This window comes from Dendrobates tinctorius, unplaced genomic scaffold (assembly GCF_039654945.1).
Source record: "Dendrobates tinctorius isolate UK_male_01 unplaced genomic scaffold, ASM3965494v1 ptg000017l, whole genome shotgun sequence".
Lineage (NCBI taxonomy): Eukaryota > Metazoa > Chordata > Amphibia > Anura > Dendrobatidae > Dendrobates > Dendrobates tinctorius.
The window spans coordinates 15,487,382-15,506,044 of NW_027361685.1; the positions used below are offsets into that span (position 1 = coordinate 15,487,382).

The window sequence follows — 18,663 nt, forward strand, 5'->3', positions numbered from 1 at the left end:
AAAGCGGTTTGCCAACTCCTAGAAAACTAAGCGTTCGTGGCCTTATGTAGCCAGACGATGACGCAGGGTCAGCACCTCCTGCATTCGGTCCTATTTTGCTCTTGCCACTACCATCAGATCCACCACCAACACCATCATTACCAGCTGCCAACCCCCGCCCAATTCCACGGCCTCTTCCACCAGCCTTCCTCATTTTTGGTAGAAATGTAGACAAAATCCAACAAACTATATAGTAATGTAAAACAAGGTAAAAGGTGTCTATAGGACAGGGGAGATTTAGAATTTCTGCACACACTTGTGGACAGTAGACACTTTTGGATTGTGTGAGGCCCACTGATATCTGAGCGCTATGTGACACGCTCGATGGCACAGCTGCCTGTGACCAAAGTGACGAGAGGATAATGGAGATTTTGAATCTCTGCGTACACTTTTGGACACTGGACACTTGTAGATTGTGTGAGGCCCACTGATATCTGAGCGCTATGTGACACGCTCGATGGCACAGCTGCCTGTGACCAAAGTGACGAGAGGATAATGGAGATTTTGAATCTCTGCGTACACTTTTGGACACTGGACACTTGTAGATTGTGTGAGGCCCACTGATATCTGAGCGCTATGTGACACGCTCGATGGCACAGCTGCCTGTGACCAAAGTGACGAGAGGATAATGGAGATTTTGAATCTCTGCGTACACTTTTGGACACTGGACACTTGTAGATTGTGTGAGGCCCACTGATATCTGAGCGCTATGTGACACGCTCGATGGCACAGCTGCCTGTGACCAAAGTGACGAGAGGATAATGGAGATTTTGAATCTCTGCGTACACTTTTGGACACTTGTAGATTGTGTGAGGCCCACTGATATCTGAGCGCTATGTGACACGCTCGATGGCACAGCTGCCTGTGACCAAAGTGACGAGAGGATAATGGAGATTTTGAATCTCTGCGTACACTTTTGGACACTGGACACTTGTGGATTGTGTGAGGCCCACTGATATCTGAGCGCTATGTGACACGCTCGATGGCACAGCTGCCTGTGACCAAAGTGACGAGAGGATAATGGAGATTTTGAATCTCTGCGTACACTTTTGGACACTGGACACTTGTAGATTGTGTGAGGCCCACTGATATCTGAGCGCTATGTGACACGCTCGATGGCACAGCTGCCTGTGACCAAAGTGACGAGAGGATAATGGAGATTTTGAATCTCTGCGTACACTTTTGGACACTGGACACTTGTAGATTGTGTGAGGCCCACTGATATCTGAGCGCTATGTGACACGCTCGATGGCACAGCTGCCTGTGACCAAAGTGACGAGAGGATAATGGAGATTTTGAATCTCTGCGTACACTTTTGGACACTTGTAGATTGTGTGAGGCCCACTGATATCTGAGCGCTATGTGACACGCTCGATGGCACAGCTGCCTGTGACCAAAGTGACGAGAGGATAATGGAGATTTTGAATCTCTGCGTACACTTTTGGACACTGGACACTTGTGGATTGTGTGAGGCCCACTGATATCTGAGCGCTATGTGACACGCTCGATGGCACAGCTGCCTGTGACCAAAGTGACGAGAGGATAATGGAGATTTTGAATCTCTGCCTACACTTTTGGACACTGGACACTTGTGGATTGTGTGAGGCCCACTGATATCTGAGCGCTATGTGACACGCTCGATGGCACAGCTGCCTGTGACCAAAGTGACGAGAGGATAATGGAGATTTTGATTCTCTGCGTACACTTTTGGACACTGGACACTTGTAGATTGTGTGAGGCCCACTGATATCTGAGCGCTATGTGACACGCTCGATGGCACAGCTGCCTGTGACCAAAGTGACGAGAGGATAATGGAGATTTTGAATCTCTGCGTACACTTTTGGACACTGGACACTTGTGGATTGTGTGAGGCCCACTGATATCTGAGCGCTATGTGACACGCTCGATGGCACAGCTGCCTGTGACCAAAGTGACGAGAGGATAATGGAGATTTTGATTCTCTGCGTACTCTTTTGGACACTGGACACTTGTAGATTGTGTGAGGCCCACTGATATCTGAGCGCTATGTGACACGCTCGATGGCACAGCTGCCTGTGACCAAAGTGACGAGAGGATAATGGAGATTTTGAATCTCTGCGTACACTTTTGGACACTGGACACTTGTGGATTGTGTGAGGCCCACTGATATCTGAGCGCTATGTGACACGCTCGATGGCACAGCTGCCTGTGACCAAAGTGACGAGAGGATTATGGAGATTTTGAATCTCTGCGTACACTTTTGGACACTGGACACTTGTGGATTGTGTGAGGCCCACTGATATCTGAGCGCTATGTGACACGCTCGATGGCACAGCTGCCTGTGACCAAAATGACGAGAGGATAATGGAGATTTTGAATCTCTGCGTACACTTTTGGACACTGGACACTTGTGGATTTTGTGAGGCCCACTGATATCTGAGCGCTATGTGACACGCTCGATGGCACAGCTGCCTGTGACCAAAATGACGAGAGGATAATGGAGATTTTGAATCTCTGCGTACACTTTTGGACACTGGACACTTGTGGATTTTGTGAGGCCCACTGATATCTGAGCGCTATGTGACACGCTCGATGGCACAGCTGTGACAAAAGTGACTAGAGGATAGGGGAGATTGGATTGCTTTTAAAAAAGCAGTTTGCGGAGCAGTGGGTAAACAGCAATGCCAGCGTGTCAGGAAGCCTTAGAAGGCAGCCCAACAACCAACACCACTGATACACCACAATATAGCCTCCCCTTGCACTGCACACACAGTGACTTGTGTGTTGTGCAGGCCAAATCGCTAGCAGCAGAAGCAGTTCTTTTGTCTTCCCTGCCTAACGCTCTCCCTACAGAATCAGCAGCAACCTCTCCCTATACTAAGATCGGCAGAAGTAAGATGGCGGTCGGCGTGCACGCCCTTTTATACCCCCTGTGACGCCCACCAAAGCAAGCCAATCACTTGCATGCTCTTCTGAAAGATGGTGGTGACCCGTGCCTAGGTCATCACGTTGCCCACAGTGTCCGTGGATCCTGATTGGCTGAAAAAGAGCGCAAAACAAACTTTTGAAACGCGACTTTGGCGCGTAAGTCGCCGACCTCGTGGCCGACCTCATCCTAGGGTCGGATTTCGTTTCATGAAACCCGACTTTGCCAAAAGTCGGTGACTTTTGAATTTTTTCGACCCGTTTCGCTCAACTCTAGTCATAGGTGTAATTACCTTTTCCAACCCATAGGTGTCACTGTGTTTTATGTAACCAGTGTTTTCATCTTTATTAATAAGGAATATATTTATTATACTAATAATATGTAGGAATGTAAAGCCATGAACCAAAATAAGAATATATGAGTGGATGAATGAATGAATAAAAGAATTGTTGCATATAACTCAGAACTGAAACATTTTCCTTTGTAATGAAACCGTAGCATTGCTATATTTAATGAAGCAAAATTCTATAGTAGATATTACTTTACTATTGATGAAAGAAAAAATAAAAATGTAAGAATTAAAATAAAAAATAGAATAAAAAATTAAATTAAAAATAAGAATAAAAATAAGGCCTTTATGTTGATGCAGAGTAGTTATGTCCTCAGTAATATATACCCTTAATATTTCCATGATCTGGATTATTTCATAATTGTCATAAACTTGTATTACCAAAACATTCAAATTATGCAACTTTGCATGTAATACTCCTCAGAAATGACTCTTTATAATACTCAATGTTATTATACCCAATACTTATACCATTGTACCTTATTAATATTTCTTTTTTATTAAAATGTGTGAAGAAGAGGTATTAATCAAATGTGATGATGTAGTCAGGATCAAAAACACTTTTTCCCCATTAATACCGAAAAATATTGTTTTATGAAATAATTCATTTATCAAAACCAAAATTAAAAATAATTAATTTATAAATTGTGTAAATATTATACTTGCTTATACCATTATTTGTCTGAAGATGTGTAACCATTAAAACTAATTTGAATATTATAAAATTATCCTTTGGAAAAATTAATTTAAATGTAGATTTTCTTCATAAACCATTTTGATGTGCGATTGCACTTAGCGCTTATCACAATTAACTAAATCAAGAAATTACTATAGAAATATATGTTGTGTAGATAATATTTCATTATATCTTAATATTCTAGTAATTTAACTGATCTGCATATTTCTCCTAAAGACAGGTTTTTTGTTTTTTTTTGTTTTTTTTTTAATGCATTCAGAATCCTGAGGCCTCACACACACCAAACGTATCACATTACTCGCTCAGCAGCTGCTCCTACACTCAGTCACTGTCACTCAGACTGTGTCACATATTATCCCACATACAGAGGTGTGATGAATACACGTATTTTAACCCAAATTATCCTAATTATCAATGCATTGTAAACTATTTAAATTTAGTCTTAATATTTCTTTGAATATTCCCCAAATACAAATGATATAAAAATATATTGTATAGCTATACTTGACATTTAGGCTGAGTTCACACGTGGCGTTTTTTTCGCGTTTCCGCGGCGGTTTTAACCGCGCGATTTTGCCGCGAAAAATAAGCATCCCATGCATTCCTATGGGATTCCGCAATGCTGTGCTAATGCTGCGGTTTTTACCGCGGCGGAATCGCTTCGCGGTAAAAACCGCAGCATGCTCATTAATTTTGCGGAATCGCAGCGATCCCGCACCCATAGGAATGCATTGTTCCGCTTACTTCCCGCAAGTGGCTGTGCACACCATGCGAAAAGTAAGCAGAGCAATTGCGGATGGTACCCACGGTCCGGAGGAGATGAGACTGTCCTCCGGGCTTTGGGTACCATATCCCTGTAAAAAATAGAATTAAAATAAAAAAATATTGTTATTCTTACCTTCCGGCGTCCCGCACAGCATTCCCGCCTCTCTCCACGCTTCCGTTCCCAGTAATCCTTTGCGAAAATGCCCGCGATGGCGTCCGTTCTCGCGGGATCGCGAAGTCTCGCGGTAATTCGCGATGACATCGCGCGAATGACCGCGAGACTTCGCAATCCCGCGAGAACGGACGTCATCGCGGGCATTTTCGCAAAGGATTACTGGGAACGGCTGCGCGGGAAGACGGAAGGTGAGAATAACACCATTTTTTATTTTTTTTAACATTCTATCTTTTACTACTGATGCTGCATAGGCGGCCTCAGTAGTAAAAAGTTGGTCACACTCGTCAAACACTATGTTTGACGAGTGTGACCAACCTGTCAATCAGTTCTCCAAGCGATGCTACAGATCGCTTGGAAAACGCTAGCGTTTTGCAAGCTAATTACGCTTGCAAAATGCTAGTTTTTCCGCGGGAAAATCGCGGGAATTTAAAATGCGACTTTCCCGCGGAATGGAATTCTGGAATTCTCGCGGTAATTTCCGCGAGAGTTCCGGTACGTGTGCACTTAGGCTTAAGCATGGAAAAAAATTCCATTGGTTTGCAAAAGTTGAGACCCTCCTTAAAAATTATTTTCCTAAAGAACAGGGACATAGTATACTGGTATACTTATTATTAGAACAAGGTTCAAATTTCATATACTGTGGTAGTCATTCATAGAATCATAGAATCGTAGAGTTGGAAGGGACCTCCTGGGCCATCTGGTCCAACCCCCTGCTCAAAGCAGGATTCGCTAAATCATCCCAGTCAGATGTCTGTCCAGCCTCTGTTTGAAGACTTCCATTGAAGGAGAACTCACCACTTCTCGTGGCAGCCTGTTCCACTCATTGATCACTCTAACTGTCAAAAAGTTTTTTCTAATATCTAATCTGTGTCTCCTCCCATTCAGTTTCATCCCATTGCTTCTAGTCTTTCCTTGTGCAAATAAGAATAAAGTTGATCCTTCTACAATGTGACAGCCCTTTAGATATTTGTAGACAGCTATTAAGTCTCCTCTCAGTCTTCTCTTTTGCAAACTAAACATTCCCAAATCCTGCAACCTTTCCTCATAAGACAGGGTTTGCAGACCGGTCACCATTCTGGTCGCTCTTTTCTGAACTTGCTCCAGTTTGTTGATGTCTTTTTTAAAATGTGGTGCCCAAAACTGGACACAATATTCCAGATGAGGTCTGACCAAAGAGGAGTAGAGGGAAATAATGACTTCACGTGATCTAGACTGTATGCTTCTGTTAATACATCCTAGAATTGCATTTGCCTTTTTTGCTGCTGCATCACACTGTTGACTCATATTCAGTCTGTGATCTATTAGTATACCCAAGTCTTTTTCACATGTGCTGTCACTTAGCCCTATTCCTCCCACTCTATATATGCTTTTTTCATTTTTATTGCCCAGATGTAGTACTTTGCATTTCTCCCTGTTAAAAACCATTCTGTTAGTTGCTGCCCACTTCTCCAGTTTATTTAAATCTTTTTGAATCCTCTCTCTCTCTTCTCTAGTATTAGCTATCCCTCCTAGCTTTGTGTCATCAGCAAATTTAATCAGTTTACCCTCAATTCCTTCATCTAAATCGTTGATAAAGATGTTGAACAATACAGGGCCCAGGACAGAGCCCTGTGGTACCCCACTTGAGACATTCTTCCAACTGGATGTGCAGCCATTTACGACCACTTTTTGGGTCCGATCACTAAGCCAGTTATGAATCCACCTAACAGTTGCCTTGTCCATTCCATACTTAGTCATTTTTTCAATAAGGATTGTATGAGAGACTTTGTCAAATGCTTTGCTGAAGTCAAGATATACTATATCTACAGCATTTCCTTGATCCACCCAATCAGTGATACCGTCATAGAAGGAAATTAAGTTAGTCTGACATGACTTATTAGTTACAAACCCATGCTGACTCTGTTTAATCACTTCATTCTTATCCAGGTATTGACATGCATGTTGTTTAATAATTTGTTCAAAGATCTTTCCTGGTATAGAAGTCAGACTCACCGGCCTATAGTTGCCTGGGTCCACCTTCTTCCCCTTTTTGAAGATAGGAGCAACATTTGCTCTTCTCCAGTCTTCTGGCACTTCTCCTGTTCTCCAAGAATTTTCAAAGATTATGGAGAGGGGTTCAAAAATTTCTTCTGCTATCTCCTTCAGTACTCTGGGGTGTAATTCATCTGGACCTGGAGACTTGAATTCATTTAGGTTAGCTAAGTGTTTCCTCACTATCTTTCTGTTTATAGATATCCTGGATTCTTCTATTCCCTTAATAGGACAGTGAATAACAGTTGATGTTACATTTCCTTTCTGAGAGAAAGCAGATGCAAAATAGGAATTTAAAAGTTCAGCCTTCTCAACATCCTGTCTTACCATTTCATCATTTTCATCCTGTAAAAATCCTATAGCATCTTTGACTTTTCTTTTACTTTTGACATATCCCCAAAATCCTTTATTATTGTTTTTGACATCTCTTGCAAGCCTCAATTCATTTTCAGCTTTAGCTAATCTGATTTGTGCCCTGCAGGTTCTGCAGACAGCATTATATTCTTCTTTAGATATGCCTCCCTCTTTCCATTTTATAAACATTTTTTTCTTCCTTTTTAGCATGTGCTTAAGTTCTGTGTTCATCCATCCTGGTTTCCTTAAATGCTTCCTATTCTTCCCTCTTTTCGGAATTGTTAACAACTGTGCTTTGAGAATTTCATTTTTCAAGATTTCCCATCCCTCCTGGACATTTTTGTCTTTTAGGATATCCAGCCATTGGATCCCTCCAATTCTCTTTCTGAATCCCTTAAAATCTGCCTTTCTGAAATCTAACCTTGACGTCTGAGTCTTCACAGGTCTTCCGCCTCTAGTTATCCAAAATTCTAAAATAGCATGGTCACTACCTCCTAGGGTCCCAGCCACTTTTACCTCCTCAACCATTTCCTCCCTGTTTATAAGGATTAGATCCAAGGTAGCAGTTCCCCTTGTTTTCTCCCCTACCTTTTGGAAGATAAAGTTGTCAGCAAGAGAGGATAAGAATTTCCTTGACCTGTTAGTTTTGCCTGAGAGAGATTCCCAACAAATGTCTGGATAGTTGAAATCTCCCATGACAACTATGTCATATTTTTTGGAGAACTTGGCCATTTGATGCATAAAGAGTTCATCCATATCTTCAGCTTGCACAGGCGGCCTGTAGTAAATGCCTACAATGGTGTCCTTTCCATTGTTCTGTCCTTGTATTCTTACCCAAACAGTTTCCACAGAACTCCCAGTCTCTGAAGCTTCAATCTCTGTGCAGATATACGTGTTTCTAACATACAATGCGACACCTCCTCGTTTATCAAGTCTGTTTCTTACAAATAAGTTGTATCCTTCTAGTCTTGTATTCCAATCATGTGTATTGTCCCACCAAGTTTCAGTGATTCCAATGACATCATATTTCTTTTCCTGTGTTAGTAGTTCCAATTCTCCTTGTTTGTTGCCCATGCTTTGTGCATTAGTATAGAAGCATTTTAGTTTGTGATTGGTTTCTCTTTCTCCAATATTTTTATTAATTAGATTCTTTCGTCTTTGTTCTTCCTTTCCACTTCTAATAGCAGAGTTCTCAATAGCATTTGTCAGGTGTATGGCTTTTTCTGGTCTTTTGCTTCCCTTCCCATGTTGTTCTAGTATAAAGCTCTCCTTACAAGTGTAGCAAGGCGACTTCCAAATACATGTTTTTCAGTCTTCGTAAGGTGCACCCCATCTCTAGCAAGTAGTCCATCGTATAAGTAGTTCACTCCGTGATCCAGAAATCCAAATCGTTGCTGACGGCACCATCGACGTAGCCAGTTGTTCACCTGTAGAATCTTATTCCACCTCCTTGTTCCATGGCCATCCACTGGGAGGATGGAAGAGAAGACCACCTGCGCTCCCAGTTCTTTCACTTTCTTGCCTAAGTCTTCAAAGTCTCTGCAGATGGTTTCCAGGTCGTTTCTTGCGGTGTCATTTGTCCCCACATGTAGTAGCAGGAATGGGTAGTCATCTGTAGGTCTGAAGAGTCCTGATATCCTGTCAGACACATCTTTAATTTTTGCACCTGGAAGACAGCACATTTCTCTTGAAGTTATATCCGGTCTGCAGATAGCGGCCTCTGTTCCTCTCAACAGGGAATCCCCCATGACCACCACTCTCCGTTTCTTCTTCACAACATTTTTCTTTCTCCATCCAGGAGGACTCTGAAGGCGTACAAGGTTGCTGTTTGTGGGCAAAGTCTTATCCTGATGTATTTCTTCATCGTTTTCCTGCGTGAGAGCCTGGTACTGGTTTCTGAGCAGTATGGGTGCTGACTGCCTCCTGATCCTCCTGCTTCTCTGGGTCACATGTCTCCATTCCTCTGTTTCTTCAGGTGCACTTCGAATTTCTTCTCTTTCTTCTTCTTCTCAAGTCATGCAGTAAAGGAACACACACAGAACACATTTTAAAATGCAGTTAGTTATTTCCTTTTAAGTGTTAAATATAAAATCATGCAATTATTGCAACTTCCTGTGTAAATAAAGGCATAAATCCTTGTAAGAGAATTTTTCCGATTAAGTCCTGCTTTGAAATGAAAATTCTAAGGAAAAATAAAAGAGAAGGTTAATATCATATTCATAATTCTAAATATTATTACTGATGTAGATTTTAATTTTCACTAAAAAATACAGTTCTACAATCTCTACTCCTACAAACACTCTATATATACTGTATGAATATGTATATACAAAACTATAGAACTACAGGATTATACTCTATAAAATAATTACATATAACTAATTGTATAATTCTTTTGCACAATATATATATAATTACTTTTTCTAGCCAATTCCTACACCCACTCTTTCCCTGTAAAAGATGTCTTTAAATATTCTTGCTACTTTGAAGTTAACGGATTTTCTGAGCTGCTCCGATGGACCCTTCAGCTCAAAGTCAATGATGTCACTCACCACCTGCTTCTGTCTGTCACATTCGGCCATCTTTTTTACAGAAAGAAGATCAAAACTCATCATTTTTCTTAATTTAATCTGTGTCTTTTCGGTGATCCTTTGCATCATTCCATAAGGCTTATAACAAACGTGATTTTCTTCGTTCTTCATAAATTTGATTTTGGGGAAAACTCATTTTAGAAGGCTTTGCCAATACAGGCTTCTGATAAGATTTTACTCTGCCTGTCTTCACAAAATTAGCACTATTTACTTTCCTTTCACGATTCTCGTGTCTTCTGACAAAATCAAGGGATTGTGCACATTCAAACAATGAATCTTTTTGTGACGCAATAACACGAGATGCAGGTTTTAAAAACCAAAATTTGCTTACAAAACTCCTTATGAGGGACGGTGTTTTGACATTCTCACTCAGCATTTTGTACAGACGTTCATATATAGACATAAACGTGAAAGTACATTCCTTCCGACCAATCCTTAATTTTTGAAGAATATCAATATCTGGATGATTTTCATTTGATGAACAAAAAATTAGACTTTGTAATCTGTCTTTATCATTTAAGTTCTCATGTGTTTCACCAGATAACTTTAAAGTCAATCTCCTAGCAAAGGTTACAGGGATCCACATTTTGGACAACTGATTCTTCTCCTCGTTAGATAAATCAAATTTGTCAACACAGCTTTCAAAAACCTCAGAGTTTCTACAAACATGGATTTTGTTATCATATGCAGGAATGATTTTCCATATTTTTAGCAAACTTTTCCTTACTTTACTTCGGAGTTGGGCCTGTGAGTCGTCTATTTTTAGTGGTCCGTCTTTCCCTTGAACGTCCTCTACGTCAATTCTGAAGTCTCCTCCTACTTCTCCATCTTGTTCCACGTCTGCAAGGTCACCTTCAATGGCTGCTGCTACTATTTGCCTTTCATCTTGTAACTGCTTTTCCACATTACAATGTATCTCGGGAACATCACTATTTTCCTTTACACAATCATTTTTGGATTTCTCTGACACAGATCTATGAAATATATCTACCATCTGTAGAATATTTTTTAATCTCTCTCTTTCTCTATTGAAAAACTTAGAATCTAACTTCTGATTCTCCAGTTCACACTCTGCATATAAGCTAAGCCATAATACTTCTGGATTAGACTTGTCTACAGACTTAAATTTCAATTTACTCTGCTTAGCATAAGAATTAATGACATCCATTTTATTTCTCTTACCTTGAAATGTCTCAGCTTGTTCCTTTGATGGACAACGCTGGGCTCTTGTCTTCACACGTCTGGCTTCAGCACGTCTGGCACTTTGGCACTTGTAGTACTTCTCAATCTATCTGGCAATTCTTAGTCCTCACTTCTAGGTTCTGTCTGATTCTTGTGAGTAGTGGAGTTCCTGATAACTTGCACATATGACTGACGTTAGCAAAGTTCAATCCCCCTTTTGGGCAAGTTGAGGGAAATCCGCAAAAAAAATACAAAAATTCAGATGTGGCTGGCTCTCCAATGTAAAATAATGTGAGTCTTGTAAAATACTCAGGACTAGTTACCAGATAAAAATGTAGTGGTTTATTTGGTTTCTTCCATCAAAGAAAAGATTATTACAGAAAAACATAAAAATAGGAGAAAGAGAGATTGTCCATTAGTTCATAGCTAAGCTTGTAACCTTCTTTCCTGGAACTCTGAAAAGACATGTGTCCTGTAGTGCGTAGCTTCTCTGGATGTGAGTTGGATTAACATACCAGCTGTTCAGTTATGTCCGTGCAGAGATGACATCTTGCGTCTGTGTCTCATGTTGGTGAGGGAAGGAGCGAGCGACCTCTAGAGTGAGCCATGAATTATATACGTCTCCTAAAGCACGTGATCCAGGTATATATGGAGTTGTCCTGTACCATGAGCCAAACTTACAAAAATAGCCTATGTCGTGTCAGCTAAAGCAATGTACAGAACTGAGTCTTATACAAAATTAACGGATTATTAATATTTAAAAAACGCACGCCAATGCCACATGCGGCATGTGGAACGCACGCCAAGGCCACATGCGGCATGTGGAACGCACGCCAATGCCACATGCGGCTTTGATGGCATCTTCCCTTTAAACTGCCATGGTTTTTGTTGCAGCCGCTCCTGTGCCGTCCCTGCGGTGTTCATATATGTTATGGTTCCAAAAAGAATTAATTTGTAAAAAAAAATGTTTCACTTGTTAAAAAATAGTAAAATGTGTCTTCTGCTTTGTTTTTCTTTTTACAAGAATTGTTGGAGCCAATTTTTCATTAGAAACGTTTTAATATCGGCTTTTTCTGGTGTTTTTCTTGTAATATAGGAAAGCCTAAGGCCAGAAATAATCCCCATAAATCACTGTACATGGAGACTTTGGGATCAGATCATTTCTGTCCGCGTTGATTGTGTAAACAAAAAATCTTTTCGAAAAGCCTCAAACTTCTGTGTGTGACTCAGAGCTGAGATCTAACGTGATAGAAGATTCCAGTGCGGGGAAGACGGGAAACCTTCATATAGACGGCCGGTGGGGATGGAGGCAGTGACCGACTCTGGTCAAATCTGTCTCTAGAGCCGTAATAGGAGATGAAGATGTCGTCCCCATCATGAAGGAGTTATTTCTCATGTCGCGTGTAATGAATATCTCCTGCAATATTGCTAATGCCGATTCCAGTGCCGGTAATGAGACGAGAATTAGCGTTATGGAAGATGAGTCTATGAGGAACATGTTCAGCTGCCGACTCCGAGGTGGAAACTGCTTGTTGTCTGTGGCCTAAATATATAGGTTTTATTAGTAGATGTCAGGGAAGAAAACTAAACCCTGTAAAATAATAAATCTCATATGTTTCCCTTATTATCTCCAGTAATTGTATTATTACACAGGATTCTTATGATGTTACATCGGATCATCTTCTCATTCAGGTCTCTACAATATCGGATCCTCTCAGTGAAGATCTTCTACAAAAGAGAATTTTCCTGATTTACCCATCAAGGACGGATATGGACAGAGACAAGATGGCGGAGAGGATATTACACCTCACCCTAGAGATCCTCTTCCGTCTCACTGGAGAGGTGAGAGATTCTGATGATGTCACATTACATCATTCTTATCTATGGGAATAACAGATGGACAGAACTGGAGAGGTGAGGACTCTGGAAATGTCTGGAGTGAGATTTATTAATGTGTCCTCCATAACCAGGATTACACAGTGGTGAAGAAGACCTCTAGTGATCGCTGTCCGGACCCTGTGTCTGAGGGATGGGGAAGACCCCTGAGCCCAATCACGGGGCCTCCACCTCACCCCCTGATCCATGAGGACATCAATGACCAGAAGATCCTAGAACTCATCTACAAGATGACTGAGCTGCTGACTGGAGAGGTGACACTGCTGGGAATGCTGGGACATTATACAGTAACGCTATGAAGGGATCGGGGGATGACGGTATATCATTGTATGTGTCAGGTTCCTATAAGGTGTCAGGATGTCTCTGTCTATTTCTCCATGGAGGAGTGGGAGTATTTAGAAGAACACAGCGATCTGTACAAGAACGTCATAATGGAGGTTCCCCAGCCCCTCACATCTCCAGGTAATAGACAGGACTAAATACACACGGCCTATAATTATCTGTATGTAGAGAATGAATTCAGTCCCTGTATGTGTTTCCTCCAGATCTATCCAGTAAGAGGACAACACCAGAGAGATGTCCCCGTCCTCGTCTTCCACAGGACTGTAACCAAGAAGATCCCAGTGCTCCTCAGGATCATCAGGTAGATGGAGAGAAGGTGTCAGGAGATCTCCCCTATGATGTGTAGACGGCTGTGAAGGTCTTGTGCTCAGTCTTGTTTTATCCACCAGTATTATATGTTTTATACTTGTGTAATGAGAGCGGTGGAGATGGCAGGATTAGAGCTGATCATAGATGGGACGTCTCCATCTGTCTGTGACTTTTACAATATTTGTTTCAGGGTGAAGATCTGACCCATATTAATACTACAGAGACACATGTGAGAGATGATGAGCGGTGTAAAGAGGAGATTCCCACATATGACTACCCAGGTGAGTAGTAACCACTGAATGCAGAGAAGTCACAGATTCCTCTCAGTCACCGGCTGTCGCTGCTTTATCGGTGGTGTAGTCCGGCCGTATTACCATGATCACCATTTTGCCTCTAGACCTCAACATTCTCCTCCACCCAAAACTGTTCAAATGACTTTGGGCATTGAAAGCCCTTTTCTATAGAACTTACAACCTGGAGGATCCACATAACTCCTGGGATTAGTGTGAGGGTGATCCCTTAAAGCGAGATCTATATGATTGCTTGTACCTGACCCAATATAGGCCGAGTGCACACTTCAAGAGTCACACCGAACACAGAGTTAGATGTCTACTCCTTTCTCAGCAAAGGCTTGCACACAACTGAAGTTTATTCTTATGACAAAGTGACAGGAAATGGGTGTCACACAATCTCCTGAGTAGCCAGTGTCAGTCTATGATAGGTCCATTTCAACTTCACTTCCATATATGGTATCCAGTATCTCAGCTTCTGCATTCCAAGGATTCCTTCCAGGATGTTGTCTGAAGACACAGACGCCATCTTGGTATACCATATCTGAACTGACTTATATAAGGTTTAATAATTGATTTCATTATCCATTCTCTCCTTCACATTAGGAGACGCTGACCATTACCTGCCCAGATCTGTAACTATAAAGCCAAATGACAGCGTACGTAGAATGTGCTGACAAGATAGAAAATCACTTGTAGAAAAATCTTATGCTGGGCCTGTAAGAGAAAGCGGAGGGTAATGATGCTGTTGGCTTCCTAGATCCCTGAGATCTTATCGGACGAATCTTCTCTCCCTTCTGTGCTGCTGAATGTCTCATGGTCCCTACAAGACAAGGTCCAGTCTTTCTGACCAAACTTCCCTTTTATGAGCGACAACAGTAAATGTGCAGTGAGGCCAAGTGTGAATTTCTGTCCAGTAACAGCAGAGTTTCCCTTTATCCTGACTTTTCAATTTGTATTAAAACCAACTAACTTCAGGAGGATTGTGATAAACTACAGGACAAACATTCCACCTGTGCCATGATAGATCTCTAAGCTGTGCGTGGCCGATGGCTGTAATATACATTTATTCCCGCCTGCAGGAGATGTGTTGGCTCCAGCCCTGATTTCATGGATTCCCTCCACGTCATAAATTACATTGTTTTTGATCCTAAGGAATTCAGATTACTGCACAATCTCTCCTGAAATGGGGAGCAATATTATTATCTCTAATCTTCTGGTCAGGATTCATAGTAGCTCCAATAATCCACCATAAATGAGGGCAACTCTGGTTTACTGTTTAATCTCTATTTGTAGCTTTCAGTTAATGAGATTCTCGTGCTCTGGGGCGGGGCTGTGGGCGTGCCTGTGGGTGGGGCTGTGGGCGGGCCTTTATGTGGTGCTCTGATTACATATTCATCTGTATTGGCTTATGACAGGTCACTGATCCCTCACTGACCTGCCCCCCATTTTTATATAATAATAATCCTTATATAGCGCCAGCATATTCCTCAGCGCTTTACAGTTTAACAGTTTCAAAACACAAGTCATAAGTAATGTTAACAATACAATAATTAAAGCAAAATAAGCCGACCCTGCTGGTGAGAGCTTACAATCTACAATGAGGTGGGGGAGATACAGAGTACAGGTGTGTATTTACAATGATGGTCCAGCCATCTTGAGGGAGTGAGGGATAGATGGAGATAGATACACACGCACACTTACACATACAATGACTTTGATTAGTGAACGTGATAGGCCGCTCTGAAAAAATGTGTTTTAAAGGAACGCCTGAGACTATGCAAATTGTGGATAGTCATTTCTTGGGGTAGAGCATTCCAAAAGATTGGCGCAGCGCGGGAGAAGTCTTGGAGTCAGGAGTGGGAGGTACTGATTAGTGCAGATGCTAGTCGAAAGTCGTTTGCAGAGCGCAACAGTCAGGCCGATAGACAGAAATGAGGGAGGAGATGTAGGGGGGTGCTGCACTGTGGAGAGCTTTGTGGGTGAGAACAAGTACTTTGAATTGGATCCTATAATGAATGGGCAGCCAGTGTAAGGATTGGCAAAGAGCGGACGTGTCCGAGTACCGATTAGCCAGATGGATGACCCTGGCTGCTGAATTAAGGATGGACTGGAGAGGGGATAGTGGAGTAACGGAGAGGCCAATTAATAGAGCATTGCAGTAATAATAATCTTTATTTTTTATATAGCGCTAACATATTCCAGTTTGCACACATCATCACTGTCCCCAATGGGGCTCACAATCTAAATTCCCTATCTTTGGAATGTGGGAGGAAACCGGAGTACCTGGAGGAAACCCACGCAAACACGGGGAGAACATAGAAACTCCTTGCAGATGTTGTCCTTGGTGGGATTCGAACCCAGGACTACAGCGCTGCAAGGCTGCAGTGCTATCCACTGAGCCACCATGCTGCCCATAATCCAGGCGGGAGTGGATCAATGCTACAGTGAGGGTTTTTGTTGTTTCCATGGTGATAAGGCAGATTCTAGAGATGTTCTTTAGGTGTAAGCGGCAATAGCGGGCATGAGATTGTATATGGGATGTGAAGGAGAGATTGGTGTCAAACATAACACCCAGACAGCGCGCCTGCTGCCGTGGCGTTATTATGGTGCCACCCACGAGAGGGAAATGTCAGATTTAGGGAGGTTAGTAGACGGCAGGAGTAGAAGAATTTCAGTTTTTGAGAGGTTGAGTTTCAGATAGAGAGCGGACATGATGTTGGAGACTGCGGACAAACAGTCACTGGCGTTCTGTAGTACAGCGGGGCTAAGGTGGGGGGATGACATGTATAATTGTGTGTGTCATCAGCATAAAGATGTTACTGAAAGACAAATCTGATGGTTTGTCCAATTGGGGCGGTGTAGCGAGAGAAGAGGGCCAAGGACTGAGCCCTGAGGTACCCCGACATTGAGAGGAAGAGGAGATGACGTGGAGCCAGAGAACAAAACTCTGAAGGAGCAGTCGGAAAGATAGGAAGAGAACGAGGAGAGAGCAGTGTCCTTAATGCCCAGTGATTGGAGCCTAGAGAGTAGGAGACGGTGGTCAGCAGTGTCGAAAGATGCAGAAAGGTCGAGAAGAATGAGCAGAGAGTGGTGACCATTACGTTTTGCTGTCAGAAGGTCATTGGTCATTTTGAGTGCAGTTTAAGTCAAATGTAGGGGCGGAAGCCGGACTGTGAAGAGTCTAGGAGGAAGTGAGTGGAAAGGTAATGGGTAAGCCGGGAGTAGACTAGGCGCTGCAAAAGTTTAGAGATGAAGGGGAGATTGCAGACTGGTCTGTAGTTAGTGCAGGATGGGTTGAGAGCGGGTTTCTTTAGTAATGGAGTAACGATGGCTTGTTTGAAGGAGGATGGGAAAATGCCCGAGGAGAGGTTAAAGATTGTAGTTAGGTGAGTTGTGATGACTGGAGAGAGAGACTGGAGGAGATGTGAGGGAATGGGGTCGGTCGTGCATGTAGTCGGACGAGAAGAAGACAGGAGTCTGGAGACTTCTTCTGTGATGGGCTCAAATGTGGAAAGTGAGCCATGGGAATCACAGCACTTGGTGGTTGGGTGCAGATTTCCTGACGGATATTATCTATTTTTTCTGTAAAGTGGGAGGCCAGGTCATCAGCACAAATGTCTGTGATAGGGGCTTGTGCTTTTGACCTGAGGAGGGAGTGAAAGGTGTCAAAAAGTTTCTTGGGGTTGTTGGCTAGTGAGGAGATCAGGGTGGTGAAGTAGTTCTGTTTGGCGAGGTGAAGGGCAGCGTTATAGGTTCTTAACATAAATTTGAAGTGGATGAAGTCTTCTGGTGTGCAGGTTTTTCTCCATAGGTGTTCAGCACTCCTAGAGCATCGCTGGAGAAGTTGAGTTTGTGATGTGAGCCAGGGTTGTTTTACTCTGTGTTTGGAGGTTCTGAGGGTGAGGGGAGCTACTTGGTCAAGGGTGCTTCTAAGAGTGTCGTTGTAGTGATGAACAGCCAGATCAGTACAGGAAAAAGAGGAGATTGGGGACAGTGATGAGTGTAGTCTCTTATAGACGCTACTACGCAGGCGCCGCCATCGCCGGTGACAATTTGCTGGATGTAATTTTTTTCTAAGCCTCCCAATAGCCACAATATTATAGGCATTATCACCAATAATATCAATGCTATTATATGCGTTATGTAATAATGGGGGGCAGGTCAGTGAGGGATCAGCGACCTGTCATAAGCCAATACAGATGAACATGTAATCAGAGCACCACATAAGTCTCATTGACAGTTACAGGAATCGTTTGATTGCAGTGATTGCCTCAAAAGGTTGTGCAACAAAATATTAACCCTTTCACGCCAGAGCCTGTTTTTGCCTTTGTGACCAATTTTTTCAGCTCTGACCAGTGTCACTCTATGAGGTCATAACTCTAAAATGCTTCAACGAATCCTGGTGATTGTGAGAATGTTTTCTTGTGACATATTGTACTTTATGGTAGTGGTAACATTTATGTAATATGACTTGCGTTTATTTGTTAAAAAAAGGAAATTTCACAAATGTTGAAAATTTTGCAATGTTCACTTTTTTTTAATGCTCTTAAATCAGAGAGTCATATCGCACAAAATAGTTAATAAATTAACATTTCCCACATGCCTACCATCAGCACAATTTTGGAAACAATTTTTTTTTTTGTTAGGAAGTTATAAGAGTCAAAAGTTGACCAGCGATTTCTCATTTTTACAACAAAATTTACAAAACCATTTTTTTAGGGACCACCTCACATTT

At 42.1% G+C, this 18,663-nt stretch overlaps 2 protein-coding genes across 2 annotated transcripts in view; both read left to right on the forward strand.

Moving 5' to 3' along the window:
- Positions 1 to 18,663, forward strand: part of LOC141082310 (uncharacterized) — a 500,638-nt gene that overhangs the window by 19,104 nt on the left and 462,871 nt on the right. The window lies entirely within an intron of this gene.
- Positions 1 to 18,663, forward strand: part of LOC141082361 (uncharacterized) — a 31,059-nt gene that overhangs the window by 10,350 nt on the left and 2,046 nt on the right. Inside the window, exons 2-6 of the mRNA XM_073566302.1 lie at positions 12,781 to 12,930; positions 13,059 to 13,238; positions 13,323 to 13,446; positions 13,530 to 13,627; positions 13,826 to 13,916. Of these exons, the coding sequence (XP_073422403.1) occupies positions 12,781 to 12,930; positions 13,059 to 13,238; positions 13,323 to 13,446; positions 13,530 to 13,627; positions 13,826 to 13,916 (643 nt within the window). The remainder of the gene's footprint in view (positions 1 to 12,780; positions 12,931 to 13,058; positions 13,239 to 13,322; positions 13,447 to 13,529; positions 13,628 to 13,825; positions 13,917 to 18,663) is intronic.